At 46.5% G+C, this 18,684-nt stretch overlaps 1 protein-coding gene across 2 annotated transcripts; it reads right to left on the bottom strand.

Annotated features, from left to right (window-relative positions):
- Positions 1–5,472: 5,472 nt before the first annotated feature.
- On the bottom strand, positions 5,473–18,658 carry VDAC2 (voltage dependent anion channel 2). 2 transcript variants are annotated; one of them, XM_044420258.1, is made up of 9 exons: positions 18,544–18,658; positions 14,721–14,792; positions 13,640–13,689; positions 11,810–11,962; positions 11,677–11,729; positions 9,390–9,617; positions 8,160–8,310; positions 6,761–6,818; positions 5,473–6,036 (listed from the first exon to the last, which is right to left on the bottom strand). In XM_044420258.1, exons 2-9 carry the CDS (start codon positions 14,785–14,787, stop codon positions 5,945–5,947), a joined length of 852 nt encoding a protein of 283 aa, XP_044276193.1. In that variant the 5' UTR covers positions 14,788–14,792; positions 18,544–18,658; the 3' UTR covers positions 5,473–5,944. The 2 variants fall into 2 exon arrangements, with proteins under 2 accessions (XP_044276193.1, XP_044276192.1); XM_044420257.1 differs by lacking the exon at positions 18,544–18,658 and adding an exon at positions 17,548–17,599.
- Positions 18,659–18,684: the final 26 nt, after the last annotated feature.

The following is an 18,684-nucleotide window of genomic DNA, read 5'->3' as shown; positions in this document are numbered from 1 at the left end:
TTAATCTTCTGTCCTCCTAGCCACATAACTCTCGGTATCAGAAGATATTTTGATAAGCATTCTCACTACATAGGCAAATGATTTGGGCTCTCCTTTTCACGCCTCCCATCACATGGGTGAGCTTTTGGAAAGTTCCATTCTTGCTGCAAAGCCTGCTGTTTCCAAGGGTGCAGAAGCATCAGGCACCCTTCCCCCGCCTGCATTTTGGTGCTCTGGTCAGTTCTCTGAGCTGCAGTGACAAGGAGAAGCGTGCTCAAGGAGAATGGAGCTCGTGCATTGATGCTCCTCTCGCAGGAGGCGTGCGCCCCGCTGAAAATGCACTGCAGTGCTCTTGAGAACTTCCAGGAGTGGGATTGAGCCATCAGGCCCAGAATGTGTTGGGCTGGGGATGATGAGTGAGTTGTGGTCCAAAGCATCTGGCAGGCACCTGGCTCAGGAAGGCTGCCTTTTGGTGAGTTCAGTGTCCCACTGAACAGCGCTCATCCCGGTGGGCAAGCACCTGCCAACGGAATCTCTGTCCTGTTGGCTGAGACCATCTGCCCTCATCCAGGGCACGGAGAGCCTGGCACCGCTGCAGAGTGAGGCTCTCATCCACCCCTTGTGTTCCTTGCAGGCTTGTGTTCATAATTGCAACCCTGCGACTGCAAAATCAGCCACAAACAACTATTCCAGGCTTGCTCCACCCACGTTGTCTAAGTCTGTTGCGTCCTGTTGGGTTAGTTTACAAGCTCAGACAGAGCCACGGTGGCATTCCACTGGATCCGTGCGGCAGCTCATCGTGAGCTTTCACTTGGAAGGCCCGGTCCAGAAGCAGCGCTTTCAAAAGAAGAAATGAGCAGTTGCAAAGCACACAAAAGCAGGGAATTAATGTACGGTGGGAAAAGGTAGGGCCTCTCTCTCCCTCCCCCTCCCCTATAAGGATGAGCACTTAACTAGGCGCTCTCACATTTATTCCTATTATTGCAAAGGTAAGTATTGCCAATAACTCCTTCGTTTCCCACACCCACATCACATTTCATATTTTAAAGGCTGATTTACGTTCATGGAAAGCAAACATTTATCTTTTCCTTTTGCTCATATTACCCTCCCAAGCTGCAAGTGAATTGCGCCTACTTCTATTTTACTATTTTTTTAGATAATTAAACTATTTTATGAAGGCAACTAAAAATTCTCCCCAGAGTTAGCTGCAAGATTGCTGATTGATTAGCACTATGCTACAAGAGGGAGAAAAATCCTCCTTTAAAGGTTCATAATTTCCTTCCATTGGCATGCTAAGCACAGCAGCCAGCCACTCGCTCCAGGCTCCAGGGAGAGGTTGACTCTGCACAACATTTATTGCAAACACAACTCCAGAGTTACTGAAAATAGCTCATGCTTATGTCTTACGACCAATTTTGGTGGTAAATTAAGTGTCAAATTACTGCAAAGATTTACAGTATCATGGTATTTCATTACAGTAAAACTGCAGCAAGGGTAAAATGAAGGAAAAGACAGGAGGGGGGTGCAGAGTTCGAAAGCAGCGGAACAGGCTGGGCTTTCTTGGACCTTTTAAATAAAAAGAATGGCTGGCAGCAAAACTTAGCTGGACTTCGAGTAGCCCCCTTGAAATCAGTGAAGCTGAAGTTAGTTTCTTGAACGGAAGGTGGAGAATACTTCGATGTGAAGATGGGTTTGGAGGGGTTTTGCTTGAGCCACTCAGCAGGGCCACGCTGACTCCCTCTTGCCTGGATCCCAGAGGCAGAAAACGCTTTTGCAGACTTAAACAAAGGGCCAGGCCATCCTCTGCAGGCCAAGCGCCATCACTTAGTCAATTTATTCCTGTGCAATAGGAATCCCCGAGAATCCATCCCAGAGGTGGGGAGGAGCCATTCCAGGGCAGTCAGCAGGTGAAAACCCAAGGTGAATCTCTGAAATTTCCACCCAGGCAAGGAAGGGGCTCCACTCCACTGAGAAAGGGAGCCAGGAGAACTTCTCTCTGGAACTAAGGGAGCCTGGGGAGGCCCGGGAGAGAGGGCAGGGGGTTTCCAACACAGGCACCCTGTTGTGGTGGTTCCCCAACCAAAGGAAAAACTTTGCCACAGACCTGTCGCCATGATCTGAGTGAGCTGCCTATGGGGCACCGTGGCATTTCCTTCAGTTCCCTGCCCCACTGAACAGTTGGACTGCCAAAGCCCGGATGCAGCTGCCCTGGAAGTGACCAGGCTCCGGCTCCAAGCAAAACTTTTCCCCTTTGACATGCTCGGCTTCAGGCTCTCGAACAAAACCGAAGAAATGGAGGTAGAAATATGATGTTGGTCAAGCAAAGGGCTTTTGCAGCACAGTGCTGGACTTCATTTTTCTCCAGCCAAATATACAAGCTGAGATCGCATCCTTGGCCTCTTCTTCCCACCCTCCTGGCAACAGGTTGCAAATTTGGACAATGCCAGCCAGTCCTCACTCTCGTTTCACTGCCCCATTCAAACAACCCTTGGCAACCGTTACCTGCAATGTTTCTCCCTCTGAATTTGGCACCTTTTAGCTGTGGGCTTGGGTCCATCCACTAATTATCACAGCGGTGGGGCAGCTCGCTAGCCATGGCCCCTTGCGGTGCGGTTTGCACATTCTTGCCGTCCAAACTGCCAGAGCTCCATCAGGTTGGTTGGGGACCACTGGTGAGCAGCCGCCGCCAAGAGTTGCCTTGAGGCCGGGGCCACTGTAAGACATGTGGAGACACCATTTTGGAACGCTCCAGCGTGACGTTGGCAGTGTCCTCAGGTCCTTGCCCTGCTCTGCCCGAGTCCCTGGTCCCTCAAGACGGAAGCAGCCTTTTGTGTCAACCTCCATCCGTCTTGCCCTCCGTCCTGACCAGCTTCCCAGCCCCTGGAGAGGAAGAGCGTTGCCACATGACACCAGTGGTGCTTTCAGTGAGCACTGTCGGCTTTGTGCCCTCCATGGCATTTTGACTAGGGTGGGGAGAGGGCTTGAGACTCAGACGTGCTGTGCGGAGGGATGAACGTAAACCAAGCTGCACTCGTCCCATTTGGCAAAAATGCTCTCAAACACGCTAAACAGATCTTCTGCTCAAACCAAGCGAGTCGCCGGTCCACAACATGCAGTAGAAGCTGGGCCAGTGACCACAGCGCTGTTTTAGGATCTTCACAGGACAACCTTCCATGGAAGTGATCCGCACCAGTTACTGTCCTGCACCATTTTGACTTTTCCTCTTACTCTCTCTGGTTCCTTTTGTTGACTATTGATAGTGCCTTTCATCTGTTGTGCCTCCGACCTACCAGTGCAAACAAAACACCTGCAGTCCTGCCAGCCCTTCATCAGGTTTATGGGTTTCTGAACAAAACGTAGACTCGCCAGCAGATGGAAGCATTGCTCCGTGCAGCAATGTCGTCTTACCGCCTAACTTGTCCATGGCTTCTCAGCGTTGTCTGACTCAGCCCTTCTGAACGTGCTCTTGCCTTCCAGGCGGCGGCCACTTCTTCACGGGCAAAAGGGACCCAATCCTCACACACTCTTGTCTCCCACTCTGTACATGCATATGGATGGTTTGGGATGCTCACCCAGCCCTGGCATTGGAAGAGGACCAAATAGGAGATTGCAGGCCCCATCCCAAAAGCAGCAGAAGAGCAGGAAATCAGAAGCTCTTGGCATGTTTCTGCCCTTGAGCAGCTTTTGTGGCTCGCTGCAATGCCGAATCCGCTGCAGGACTGAACCTGCCGCTGGTTTGCCAGCCGCTGCACCTGCTCTCCGTCAGGCTTCGTGGCAGCCCAATCCCATCTCCAAGCCTTGTCCTCACCCTGCAGGGTCCAACCTCACAAAACAGAGGCTCACTCCGTGTGTTTTCGGATCCTGGAAGACCAGAGCAGCTTCACAGACCAGGCCTGCCGCCATTCAAGGCTACGGGCATGGCCCTGCAAGCGCTTCAAACTTGTCCAGTGTCAAGCGTGTTAATTCAAGAAAGTGCAAGCACATGCATTTTTCACCCAGTGCATTGTAGCTCTGACGAATTTTGCCTCAGCTTCTCAGTTATGTTTTTAGGCACACAGGAAGCGAAGGACCTTTCCTTGTATCTGCTTTGACTTGGGTATCAAATGGATTTCCCTGCGCCCGCTCTACCATGCCCTGCACTCCGGCACAACTGAGAAAAGCTCCTGCACCCGTCCTCTCCAGGTTAGACCTGGCCAGTTCTCTCTCTCTCTCATCAGGCTTTGTTGCCAGCACCCTGGTCATCCTTGTCACCCTCCTCTGAGCCCTTTCCAGCTTGTCTGCATCTTTCTTGAAGTGTGGTACCCAGAAGTGGAACCAGTGCGCAAGATGGGGCCTAAGCAGTGACAAATGGGGGGAAACTTAAGTATGATCAGTTGCCGAATTGTTTCTTCTCTCAAGAATGTTCTCTCAGGGGAAGGGTGTTAGCTGGGGGGGGGGGGGGGGAGGCTGGACTTTAGCAACGTGGTGGCCAGTTGCAGGAGTAATTGTTAGCCCCAATGCACACAATTAGTAGGCCCTTACACAGGGGCAGGAAGTAGCCTAGGGTGGCAAAAAATGAGGTACTCAGAATTCCTGCAAGTTCTGGCTCTGAAAGCACACTATTGTCAGAGGTAGAGTTGAAGATAGTGCTTCATAACTGGGAGCTGGTGTGGCTATAAATTCTTAGGCCCACAAATCAAACCTCGCTTCTGCCAGGAATTCATTTAGTGACCTTAGGCACACCTTTCTCTCTGTCAGTGCTGACTCACCTTACAAGGCTGTTGCAATAGGAGAGTTGGAAGGGGCCGGAGGGCCACTGGGGCCAACCCCCTGCTCAGGCCTCCAAGCTAAATCCTCCTCCTCAGACGGCTGTCTAGCTGTGTCTTAAATGCTCCTAGTGTGGGGGAGCCCACAACCCCCCTGCACTGTTTGTTCCCCTGTCCCATGAGCCCATCATTCTGTGTCCTGCACTCTGGAATGATCAAGAGGAGACCCTGGCCTTCCTCTTTGCGAACAGAGACTCATTAAGACATGTTTGAAAACTTCTAAAGCACTACACAATGTAAAGTGATAGCAGCATAAACAAGGCATTCCACTTAAGTGGCATTCCACTTATGGCATCCTGTAAAACTGAATTCCCCCTTTAGGGAATCCTTGGCTGTTGCAGGAGCCTCATGTCGATTCGCTGCCCCTTGTTTTGTCCTCGGGGGCAGTCTTGGGCTTCGCGTTGACTGCTAGAGCATGTAATCCTGAACGGATGAGGGAACGGCTTCCAAAGATGATCTAGGACTACAGAAGATAACCAGTGTTCACTACTCCAATATTTGCATCTTTCACCCAAAGCTAGCTCCACGAATTTATTCTTCCCACGCTACATTCCATTCATAGCTCACAAGAGTGGGGACGTGCCCAGGGAACTACGGCACACCTGGCAAGACAGGTGGCTTCACAAGCTAAAATCAAGGCTGGCTTCAGCTCTACCTCGCAATAACTTAACATATCTGGAGGCGTGAACATGTGTACGTATTTGTTTTATTCATAATTTTGAATTGCTTTGGGATACCAAAAGTATTTCTAATTGAGGTGATTTTAACAAAACGGTTGGCCTTACTCTTCAGAATATCCACTGATCCATTTGCTTTTTCAATGGCTATTATCACGTGTTAAAAGAAACATAACATGCACACATTCGTACAGGTTTTCATAAAGTCTATTTCATTATTTGTGGGTAGCGCATTCAACAGTTAAATACATTTAAATAATGTATTATGTAGTGACTGCACTAATGCAGAATTGAGAACTAGGTAGGTAACCAATTGAAACTAAAAACCAGCTAACAAGTAACTGACTAAATATGCTGAATACAGCTCTTGTTCTAGGCCATCCCTCCGAGGAGGAAGACAGCCGCCGAGTCGCACTGGAATTACATTTTTAAGGCCATATTCTTCCAATATCCCGTTTCCCGTGGCAGCTTTCTTCACACCTTCTAAGCCTCCAATTCTAGGCCAAGACCAAGTTTATGTCCACCAGCATTGATGTTCTTTCCATCGATTACAGCAGACATAGTGAGCTTCACACCTGTAGATCAACATAACCAAACGGCTTCAGAGAAGGCTTGCTGCACAGCGCATCCCTCTTGCTCCCAATCCCTCTCGTTCAATGCTTCAAGCAGTGAATTAAACGGTACTTCTGGCTAAACTGCTAAGTCCTCAACCGAAAGAAAGCCTAAATTCAGTTGCTCAGGCACATCTATTTCTAGACTTGCAAATCATAGGTGTTGAGAGATCAGGAAAATGCGGTTTTCCTGCTCACATGTCTGCATATAAGTGAAAAACACAGAAGTGCTAACATCAGTTGACTCAGGAAAAACTATGGAAGAAGGATTCTGCATGAAACACTAGTGGTCTCTGTGCAAGGACTGGTTTGTACAGTCCAACCATAAGAAACTTCTGTCAGTGTTCATTTGTTCTAGCTAAGACTAAACTTTCAATGACTAATGTTAGCCAACCCACAAATTAGTAAATTGTGGAGCAGCTTAAAGCCATCCAGAGACTTTTAGTATTGAGACAACATATAAAAACTTTAAATAAGTTAAATAAAACTTATCTTTTCATATTATCAAACTGAATGCAAGTAAATCATTTTTGAGAAATTAAGTTCTGGAACTTGAAGAAGAATTCACAAGTGTTTTCAAGTGCAAGTCAAATACATGCTACAGGAGGCTTTGCAAAGCTTCTGTATTCACCCTACATGTTAACAAAAATCTTAAGTATCTTCTTACATTCCTATGGCAAATATTTACCTGGCCTCAGGGTCTGGGTGTAACCAACTCCAACTAGACTAGAGTTGTTCACTTTGGCCTACAAATCAAAGAGAAGCCATTGAAATAAGAAGTTCATCCACCTTTTTCAATAGCATATATTCCAGCAAAAGGTTAAACTTCTTGAAATTTCCTCAAAAGAATTTATTTATGGAAAGAATAACATAAGAAACAGCATACTAAAGGTTGCAGGGTTTCAGCTTGATACAAAACAGGCTTTTTCATCCCCTTTGTTACTGGAAATGGCTACATAGTAATAATCACCTGACTTTGTTTAATTGTTGCAATGAAATCCACTGCTGCCTCAGCATTAACAACTGTTGATCACAGCAGTTACTTCTTAAACTTATTGCAAAGACTTGTGCCTAACCCAATGCAGACAGAAATGAAGAAAGTGGGGTTGTCCATCTCGCAGCAAGTTTGGGACATCTTCTTAAATACCGGATAGTCTCTTATGACCGGATTGGATCTGATGCAATTCTCTGTGTTTTGCACGGGAGTTGGTGGCCCAAAGCAAACTGAGGCGAGCACCACCTTTTTCTTATTCATGCAGAGATATCCCGGCTCCCACTGGCACAGGGGTGCCATGTGTGACAGTGACCTGGTTCACACCGTCACCTCAGCTTAAACAAGTCTCACCTGCTGCCGTGCATGCTGATCACCACGGGCTTACTTCTCTGCCCGGGTGCAGCTCGAGCCAGCAGCACCTGGGCATGGTTTACCCAAGGAGGAAGCAACCCCCTCCAACAAGCCATGCTGCCCAGGCTCGGGCAACACAGCAAGCTGTGGCTGGGTAGCTAGACAAGCCTCATATACCACAGCTTAAACAAGCCACTGAGGTTTATTTAAGCCATGGAGATTGTACGAGTAAGACCCGTGGCCTGAGCGCTCCGTGGCTTACTTCCTGTTTGATTGGATCATGATCTGTACCCTTCTCAAAGCCTGAGAACTACATGAACTGGTTTACATGTAATGACAAGACAAACCATTATTAAATTAACCATGATTTGTCATTGCAGGTAAAGCTGGAACAGTGAGTTGTTAACCATTTTCATGGACTGCTTTGCCAGGCTACACAGCGGCAGGTGAGAGCAGTCCAAAAGCCCAGCCACTGCTCATTAGATGCCCACACTGTAGTTCCCACAGAAATGTCTTGGGTACAGGGAGAAAGCAGGAAAAAGAGGAAGAAAATAACCCAGGAACTAAGAAAGCAAACCATGAGCAAAACATGGTTTGCCCCACTGTCTGCCTAGGTAGGGCAACAAACCATGGTTTAAATAAACCATGGGTCAGTTTCATGCAAGCCAGGTCCTCTTTGTTAATTGAGGCTAGAATAGGGGGCGGTGCCTTTTCAGGTTTATGTCCGTGAGGTTCTACTTACAGAAATGGAAGCGGTGGGGTCCAACTGGTACTTGGCTGCAATTCCAAAACTAGTGCTATTGGTGCCAGCCATCCAGGTCAGGTTGATAGCACTCTCGAGGTTGTCACTGACTTTTTGGTAAATTGAGCCACCAAATTCTGACCCATCATTTCTGAAAAATATGCGATGGAACTTTTGAAATAACGATATAAAACAAACGCACGTGAAACGTGTTGCAACGGTTTCCTGCTACCAGCTAAGTGACTACACTGGAGGTGGGAGAGGAGAGAGAGAAAATCCTGGCTAAACTGACCTTGCAGAAAGCATTCAAATGCCCAGGTACAATGTTCAAGCAGTCTGCCAGTTTCCTCTCATAATTACGGTAATAGGCAAGATTCAAAATAAAGGAATTGAAATTGCGCCAGCATGCAGCAAGAACAGGAAACCATTTTGGCATGCCCAGCAACGTTTGTCAAAGTGTTCTAAGAACCGAAGTATGGGCAAGGCTGGTACTGCTGGTGACAGACAATGCAAAACAACAACCGTGAGGGCACACCAATGCCAGCTCCTTTTCGGCCCCGAAGAGCAGCTGCACACACGCTTGCTGAGCACCTCCCCCCACGCCCACCCCAAGCACGGGGCACACGGATTCCAAGACCCGGCCCACAGCCCCACAGCCGCCACGCGAGAAGCAAGCTGCCTCTGCTGCCCGCTCCTGCTGACGCCGGGAATGTCCCTGCAGAAGGGTCAATGACAAGTAGACACCTCTCTCCTCCAGGCACGCCAGGCACTCTCTCTGCCCCGCAGGCATGGAGGAGCGCGGGGGTGCCTCTCCTCCGCCCACCCATTGCTGAGTGTGTCCAGCCTGTCATTTTGTGGGACACCATGTGCACCCATTTTGCAAAGCACCAAATATTACTGTCAAGATTGTGAGAAGCAGCACGTCTCGCTGGAACCTGAAATACAAGTCCCAAAAGTCCTGCAACGGAACTCTTTTCCCACAGCATAGCAATAATGAATGCATAACAAATTGGTAAATTATCGGTCTTATTTTAGAACAAAGTTTAAACAATTATTTTCACTCTCCTAAGTCAAAATGTCCTCTGATACTTAAGCATTCAGCAAAGAAGTCCTACATAATGCAGGGATGTCCAATACAACAATGCCATTAATTATTTTCTCATGTGCAGTTTTGAAATTCCTATGTATCTTTATTAACTGCAATGTGGTCAAGCTGGATTTAATACTTACACGTTGGCGTGCATCTGAAAGTCCCCTGTCTTGTAGCCCACCGCAAAGTTATTCTTTGTCAACTTGGATTTGGCACTATCAAAGGTCATTTGGTAGCCAGCCAGCCAGCCCTCATAACCCAAGACGGCAGAGCCATGAATGGCAGGCCCAGCAAAATCAAAGTCAACATCGCAGCCGAGGTTTATGCATTCGCGCTTATATGCAGACTTGATTTTGCCACTTTTCTTTCTGAAAAGAAAAACTGAAATGAGATTTGTGCCTCCCCTGGAATACACAAGTTTATTTATTTCAATTTATCTCCTGCCTTTTTCCTACAAAGGGCTCAAGGCAGCTTCCATCATTCTCCTCCTCCATCTTCTCCCCACAGCAACAACCCTGTGAGGTAGGTTGGGCTGAGAGTCTGTGACTGGCCCAAAGTCACCCAGTGGGCTCCATGGCCGAGCGGGGACTCGAACCCAGGTCATCTGAGTCCCAGTCCCACGCTCTTAACCACGACACCACACTGGCTCTTACACCAAGTCTCATCTTTAACAGCAGTTCGTCAGCGTAATGGGAAAAGACACAGCCAGTATAATAAAAGGATGACATCCGCACACTTAAAAAGGAGAGGGGCTCGGTGGATTGGCCTTATTTCACATTCATAACACAGCACTGGAGTGGGCAACCCGCCCAGTATGAAATCCTCAGCATCGCCAGGTAGGGCTGAGAACATCTTCTGCCTGCAACCATGAAGACCGGATTGCCACACAGGTAAGACAGAAGCATCCTTCTGAGCGTTATATGAGAACCACATCATGGGGCAAAGAGCTGCAGCAAGTTCATGTAGTGCACTGAAATTTAATTAAACTTCACTACATTTCACTGCCAGGAATTAGGCAGAGGTTAAGCCTGAGACAGGCTAGCGTGTATGCCTTGAAGCATTCCCCAGTTTTAACAGGTTTTATACAGAATTCAGGAATAACGTGACCACAAAGAAAGGCAGACGTCTTTTCACTCGCTTTCCTTTTTCAGATAACAACTTATGCTAATTTATGTTATAGCTACATACTATACATGTATGTATAGTATAGTATAGTATACATAACTATACATAGCTATATAGTTATGAAAAGAAAGCCAGATGCTGTGATTCCAAGCTGCAGAAAGGCACTTCGGAAGCCACACAGAAATAATAGTCTGGCTCTAACTGGTCTTTGCAGATAGAAAGGAATCTTCTGCCAATACAGAGTAATTGCAATGAGTGATTTTTGTCTGTCTATTTATTTATTTAGTGTGCTTTCTTCCCCCATGTGTTTTTGGAACTACTTACTTCAACTAACTGGAATTCACAGAGCTTTTCCTTGAATTAGGCTATGTACCGTTAACACAAACCCTGTTTCTACTCAACGTGCAGTAGTACTAATCACATAAAAAACACTTACAAAACTTTTCTAAGCACTGTATGGAGAGTAAAAGACAAGACAGTGGCCCCATTCAGGTGTAACAGCAGTGTCTGACAGCAAATCACACACTGGGCCCAAGTTGCTGGCTAACGACCCCTGAATGCTACATTCCAGGATTGCTTCCACCACAGGGGCACTTGAGGTTGGCCATGGGTTAAGCATGTGAACCCCAGAACAATCCACAGGTTAATTTGGAATTGATCACCACCCCTACCGCCACACCGCATTTATACCTTGTGAGTGGCTTACATAGCTCCGATTTATCCTCACAACCACCAGTGAGGTTGTGAGTGAGGTTAGGCTGAGAGTGACTGCTTGGCCCAAAGTCATCCTGTGAGCTTCATAGCTGAGTGGGGACTAGAATCCAGACTTCCCAGGTCCCACGTCCAACACTCTAAGCATCACATCACACCTGAAGTGCCCCTGTACAGCTATCAGAGAAACAACCCTCAAGCGCAGTATTCCATGGCTGTTACACAGGAAGTGGCTTCGTTTCCGCAGGTGTCCTTGCAATTCATGGAAGAATTAACCCATATTTGCCCCTGGACACTGCAGTTATCTCTGAACGAGCCTGTTCACTGCCCGCAGACTCCAGTATCACTGGAGACGCGATTTAAGGGGAAAAGAATGTGACGGGAAAAGAATGTGCTACATTCAGGCAGCAGTTCCAGACATTACATAAACCCAGCAAATAGCTGCATATGGACAGGTGGGCCTTGCTGGCCTTTAAGAATACACCCTCCAAGTCAAGCAGAAGCAATCTTCAACAGCATTCAGTAATGCTTCCCTCACCTTGCATGTTCCCTACTTGAAGCATGCCAAAATTTGAAAAGGGAAGGACTTACCCAGTGTTCGGTGAGAATGTTGTATCAAATGTCAACTTCAATCCTTTGGCAAGCTAGTTTAATAATGGAAAAAGGTGTTAATACATACAAATGTACCCCTTTTTAATTCTTCTGTAAATCTAAACTCAATTACCTGATCTTCAATTGCCATTTCTGTTCCGAGAGTGTTATCTGTGTTCCATTTTTCTGTGAAAGTTACACCATACTCTGCCCACTTGTATTTGGTCTGCAGGCTTCCATTCACTTTCCCCGTGTCAGTGTTTGATGAGCCAGATGTCGTGAACTCCTAACGAGACAATGCAAGTATGTATTTTGTTAGCGCAACATATCAAAGGCAAATGCAGAGAAGAGCCAGAATCACTAAATATCTTTTACTTTACAAGCAAATGAAGGTTTCTGGCCATTTCATTTTTGAATTTCAATACCATTTACTAACATTTGAAGGAACCAGATAATCTATACCCATTTGCTGAGATTTTGGTTATACCCATGTGACACCTGAGCAAGCATGATCAAAACACACATGATCAAGGACAGGGCAGAAAGTGCACTAAATGAGGCCATGCAGTTCTAACTCTAGACCGTAAGTGCAGAACCTAGGGGGCATCACAGACTAACAGCTTCAGGGAAAGACAGACCGGTTCAAGGATCACTGGGTCAAAGCCTTCTCTCTCCAAACAACTCACCAGCTTTCCTCACACAGGTAGCTCTTTCCCTCCTGCTGCTACCACCAGGGAGGAAAGAGGCGAGACAGGCTGGAGAGAAGGCTAGCAATCAGTGGCAAGACAGGCTGCTAGCAGCCCTGGACACAACTACAGTAATACAATCCATGGGAAAGTATAGTAGAGAGAAATGAGCAAAAGGGAACCAGGGCACACAGGTGGTGGGGGGGCTGCACACTTGCACTAGACTATAGTTTGGCCATGCCAGAATGTACGCAAGGGCCTCAGAATTAGACACTTCCTCATGCCCTTCTGCATGAGGTACATATTCTTTCTCTTCAGGTATAACTGCAGTTGAGCACAGTGACTTCTCAACACTGTGTGCAAAGGAAGGAGGTAAGAAGAGGAGAAAGAGCACACAGGCCTGTGTGAAGCGCATGAATGCTCATTCTGACAGCGCCTTGTGTCTGAATAACTGCAGTGGCCAAGTTACATCAGACAGAGCCTGAGATGCTTAGATCTTCAGTCAAGGCAATCATAAAACAGTCAGTGATAAACAAAATGGCTTAAGTCTACTGTGGTTTGAAAGGACAAAAAATATTCTCCATCCTTCAACACTGGGTTCTTCTATCCAGTTTGGCTTGATATCCAAATTGGGCACTAACAGTAAGTATCAATCTTCTAAACTGTGCCTAGCAAACCTTGTTGAAACAATAGTTTGTCCAAAATGAACATCGACGCAACTAAAAAAAAAGGGAGGGGGAGGGAGAAGAAACTTGCAAGTGGAAAAATGGGGAGTAGAGGAAGAAGAGGGAGCATCTACAGCACATTTCCATTCAGTTGCTATGCCAGAACAGGATAATGTTCCAGCTAAGGTGTTGAACAATGGAAGGAAATGATACTGTTGTTGCTGTTAGAATTTCTTTTTAGTGCTTTATTGTTTTTAAGAACTGCATTCTGACTAAGCTGCCCAGAGATCTCTGTTGGGATAATTGGCAGCATACAATTGCAAAAATATATGAATAAGCAAACTCAGTGCAAAATGTTCCCTTTCACTTTCATTTCCATCTACTAAGAATGCTTGTTTCTGATGGGGAAGGAGCAGAGTGACAAGGCAGTCCTTCAAGGAGGACTAGAGGTTCTCTGAAATCAGAGGAGGGACAGAAAAAACAGGGAAGAGATTACAAGCAACAGGAGATAGTCAAAGAGTTGTGATTTGTAATTTTTGGTCAGGGAGGATTCACAAATTATTCCCAATTTCACATACAATCAGCTTTTATTATGGTCCTGTAAGCACTTACCACTCCACTTGCAGACTTGGTTTTCACATCTAGTGTCACCTGGCCAAAACCTTGAGACACAGAACTGAAATTAGCACGCAAGCAATTTTCAAGCAATTGAGACTATCACCAGGATAGCATTCCAAACTCATGGAAAAGCTTCACTCTACCTTCCTCCTGATTGCATTGCTGTTATGCTCAATGCAATTCTGATTCTGGAATCTAAGTTTTTATCAAGAATCAAAAACAGAATCCCTCTGCCACAATAGAGCCCATTTTTAGTTATTGATTATTCCATTGAAGTAACAACTGACATTTAGATATAATAATTACTCTGGAAGTGCCAGGAAATAAAACTATTCATAGGCACCCCTGTTTGCAGAACAGAGACTTCTGCAGCCAGAATCTGGAATGGGGCAGAGAGTGGGTGTGAAAGCATTTCCAGGGCATGCTGCTTTCCAATGGTTCCAGATCCAGTCCAGAAATGAACAGCGGCATCTAGAACAGGCAGAGTGGGCTGATTCAAACCAGAAAGAAAAGCAGACGCCATTTACATCATTGATTCAGAATCAAATTTCCCACCGATTCTACTTTAGATTATTTCCTAAACAATGGTGCAATACTGACCGCTAGACCATGCCGATTTACAGCTCAAGTTGTGTAGTGCTGTTGCCAAATTGTTTGAAAAAACAATTTTGATGTAACTATTGTTAGAACACAGTAGCAACTCTTTCAGAGTTCCTTATATCAGATCACTGTGGAAAGATGGGAATGTGTCCACACAGTTATGCCCAGAAATAAGGAATACAATTAATGGCTCTCAGTCCAGTGGCATTCAAGCCAGCAAGACCTCAGCTGCTACACCCTGGAAACTGGAGCCACTGTTCATCCCAACTGCATCCGCCAGCACTGAACTGAAGACGACGACAATCCACAGCAAGTTCCATTATGCCTCAAGAAGCCACAAGCAAAGTGTAAAGTCCATTTCTGTCAATGACTTCCTCAATATCACAAGGGAAAAGCAACAACTTTGTATGTTTTGAGGTTTACTGGCAACAGCAGTAAATGAATAATGTATGTTCTATATAAGTATTATTCATACCAAATCCTTTTTTGAAGATGTCTCTGGCAGACTTGCCAAGATCCGCATATGCTGGTGGGATAGCCATTGGAGCTGGGGGGAGACAACATCCATGTTAGTACTGCAAAAAGAGAACGCACACATATTGGTTATTCTGTGACTGCTGCATCTTCAAACAGCAATTCCTTTATGGGATGGTTGGGCAGTCCTGTTCTAAAATGCAACCCACATATTAATTTAAAAAAATGAGTCTGAGCTACACGGAAACAGGCCTGGCAATCCGGTGCAGCGTTCCACTTCTAACAAGGGTACAGTCTTGCATAAGTCTGCACAGAAAAACTCCCAGCATAGCCCAGCCAGCATAGCAGAGGCACTCTGGGAAGGGTTTTTTTCCCAGTATAAACTTGCATATTTAAGATGATGGAATACGCCCCATTCAGACCAACACAGCCAGATGCATTGAGGGTTATCAAGGTGCATTTTTCCAATGCAACAGTGAGTCTCTCCTGTGAATCTCCTTAGACAAATAGATGAAATGATTTAGTTGGGTTTCTTTCCTAAGTTTGAAAGAACACTTGATACCTATTTAGGCTCAACTTTTGCCCACGCATCCTTCACACAGCCAATGGTCTTTTAGGGCAATGCAAGTGTTGTTTAACCCTCGCATAAGCCAAGCTCGTCTGGTTCACAACACCCCCATCCAAGGTTGGGGTGGCAGTGAAGGTATATGCATTCTGGAGCTTGTAGACTGCACAGCTGGTTGTGGTCTGCAGTGTGTCATCAGAACCCTGTCAATACACACCATTCAACCAGCTTTGCGTTATTTTACAGAATTGCTTCCTCCCATTCCACAAATAAAACTCGGTAAACCAGATGGTCACATTCAACAATACCAGAAGACAATTCCACAACAGATCTTTGTAACAGTTGAATATCTGTTCATGCGGTGCAAGTAAATGCCAAAATCCACTTTATTTATTAAGCTGTTACCATACAAGTAATGTGTTTATGAACTTGATGTCACATTGTGGATTATTAAATAGACAGCAGGGCATTTCTGATTCAGCTTATGAAGCCTTGATGTGCTGATATCAAAATGCAGTATTTTCTGGAGATTTCAGAATTCAGTAAATACACGAAACCACACATTGATACAATTTTATAGTCATCCAATTTTTAAATATGTGATCTCTGAACTCCAATAATATACAACCAATAGCCTTTAGGTTAAAAAAAATCTCTTGTGTATAAGAACACTTGGTAATAAAGCTACCTTCAGAGCTTGAATAGTCAAGATTTTTAGTGCCACTTTCCTAATTAATTTTGTATGATATAATTATAATTTCACAAAATATAACTATGTTTGTGCTTATATTTTGACAGCAACTCTGAGAGCACTGCTAAAGGACAAAATATAAATGTACTAAATATTTTTCATCCATAATATCAGCATGAAATACAAAGCAGAACAAAAGGAATATAACATAAATAGGGTTTCACAAGTATTCACAGTCCCCTGCAATGAGGGGACCAATGTGCCCCCTTGTTTCTATGGAGAGAAATATAACCCTCATAGCTCAATGTGCAAAGGAAACTATGACACCAGGTGCAAGCCAATTGTATTAAAGACTCTAATATGTGAGACCGCCAAAATAAGGCACTGCAGACCTTCTCTGCAATCTCGCAACTGCATTTACCCTACACAGTGACACATAAAATTCAGCCACTGCCTTCATTCCTTCTGCTTACACAATAAATTTTATATTTCAATTTGGAAATATTATAAGAACTCAAATATCCCTATATTTTATTTGCATATTAAATTAACACACCCTTGTGTGGGTTTGCAGCATCAAGATCTTATGAACTGGGACCATAAGTGGACTAAAGGAACAATGTCTTATTAATCCAGAAGGGTCACAGCAGCTGGAGGCCCCAGAGGCAAACTGAGTGAAATACTAGCTGCTTTCCTTCTCTCTGCTGCAAATTCAGAAAATACAGTAGCTGGGGAAATCCACAATGTGGGATATAGCCCTGGCCCGACCTGCTGTGTTTTCATCATGGCACTGCTATGTGGGTAGCTGCTGGCCAGAGTCCTACAGCAGGGTCTGGTCTGTGCCGTCTTTTCTTTCTCCAGTCAGCAACAAAGTATTAGAATCCATTCCTTCAGTTTCAGTTTCCAAGGAAAAAGCATGAGTTATGCCTTCAGCTTATTTCAGCTGAGTTCCACTAAAACCAACCAATTCCCAAGTCAAGTTCTTTTAGATTAGGATGTCAGTTATAAGAAAATGAGACAAGAGGCTGCACCTTTGACTGTCTTAAGAAATGCCCCCCCCCAGAACTAAAGGGCAAAACAACCTCTTTGAAAAATGCAAGAGTAATCTCACCTAGAGCGTGCAAGTTTATGATGATTAAACCGCAAGTTATGAAGATCACATAATTAGGCCGCTCCTTTCCCTGAAGCCATTATTTCAATCCACTCCACACCCTTATCTTAAAACACCCCAAGGAATTCTTAGAATGCTTTACTGATGCCTTCAACCCCAACTGAATAAGCAGTTTACCCAGGGAGACACATAACGGACAGCGGAAATACCACATTTAAAGCACACATTTAAGCAGCTCGACAGAGTTTGTCTTAAATAGTGAATAGTAGTGTTCAAAGTGGGCAGTCTCTGACTATAGATTATCTACTGGGTTATTTATTTCATCAGATATTTGTTAGATATTAGTCTGCCTTTAAACCTCTCTAGTATTATAAATTATAATACTATAATTATATACTATAATTATAGAACTGTTAGTTGGGTTACTTCAACATCCTTACTTGGTCTCTTTCCCTACTTACGTCTTGCTGGGCGCTGACATGCTGGATTAAAAGTCATAGCTATTTAGTCCAATTTAGAGAATCTATAAAATGGGGGAAATTACATTAAAAACAAACTAGACACACTGAGAATTAAGATCATCAGCTCTCCCAAGTTAAGGGCTGTTGGGGCTTTCTTTTCCTTGTTTTGTGAGACACTTGCAGGAAGCTGAAAATGAGAACCAGCGCATTTCTTTACTGCTGCAAAGGGAGCCCTTCCATGCGGCCATTTTAGGGCGCCCGTCCGACCCTCTCCCCCCACCGGGTCTGCTGGATGCTACATCCACACTGCCCTCTCCTTCTTTGCACAAGGGCACCCTGCAAGAGCTGCATCCCGTGGTTCCTGCAAGCAAAGCAACATACTGGAAGCTACCCAGGAAGGTCTCGGCCATTGTAGGCGGCTTATAAATGTGTTCATAAACAAACGGACAAACAAACAAACAAGCAAACAAACTTTGGCAGGGATCGCGAGGAGGATTTGGAAACGAGACGAGACGGACAAGGGAGCACTGCAAGCACGGCATCCTGGCGCACCAACGAAGGCGCCCCCGGGGCCGGGCCAGACACTCGACGGCGCCCCTTTGGCCGCCGCGTGCCCCCTCCACTGGCACTGGCTCCGGCTCCAAGTGCGGGGTCCCCCGCGCCCGGTAGGGCCTGCCCACGTGCAGGCGGGCGCAAGCCGCGGTCCGCCCGCGCAAAGCAGGCCTTCCCCGCCGGGGGCTCCCGCGCGTGGCCCGGACCCCCGCCACCCGCCGGCCCAGGGATGGGGAGCGGAGGGCCCGGTTCCCGGCCGTGCAAGGCCGAGGAGAGCGGGGATCCGAGGGCCGTCCCGGGAGACGCGCGCCTGGCCGGGTCCGGGGGCCTCGCTGCAGCCCGCCGGCCGGCCGGCCTCTGGGGGCCCTCGCACCGCCCGGGCTCCGGTGCAAGGGCGGACGCGCCCCACGAGCCCCGCGCTGGCCTCGCCGCGGAGCAGCTCACCGTCGCTCTCGCACTCGCCCGCGCGCCGCTGCTCCCGCCGCGTGAAGGCCGCGCTGGAGGGCGAACTGAAGGAGACACCGCGCGCTCGCCGCCCGCACGCGCGCCAGGACCCCGCCGCCCCGCCGGGCTGCCGTGCCGCCA

Source organism: Varanus komodoensis, unplaced genomic scaffold (assembly GCF_004798865.1).
Source record: "Varanus komodoensis strain SLA01 unplaced genomic scaffold, ASM479886v1 scaffold11, whole genome shotgun sequence".
NCBI lineage: Eukaryota > Metazoa > Chordata > Lepidosauria > Squamata > Varanidae > Varanus > Varanus komodoensis.
Note: the sequence above shows the minus strand (reverse complement) of the source record. Positions and strands in the feature narration are given on the sequence as shown.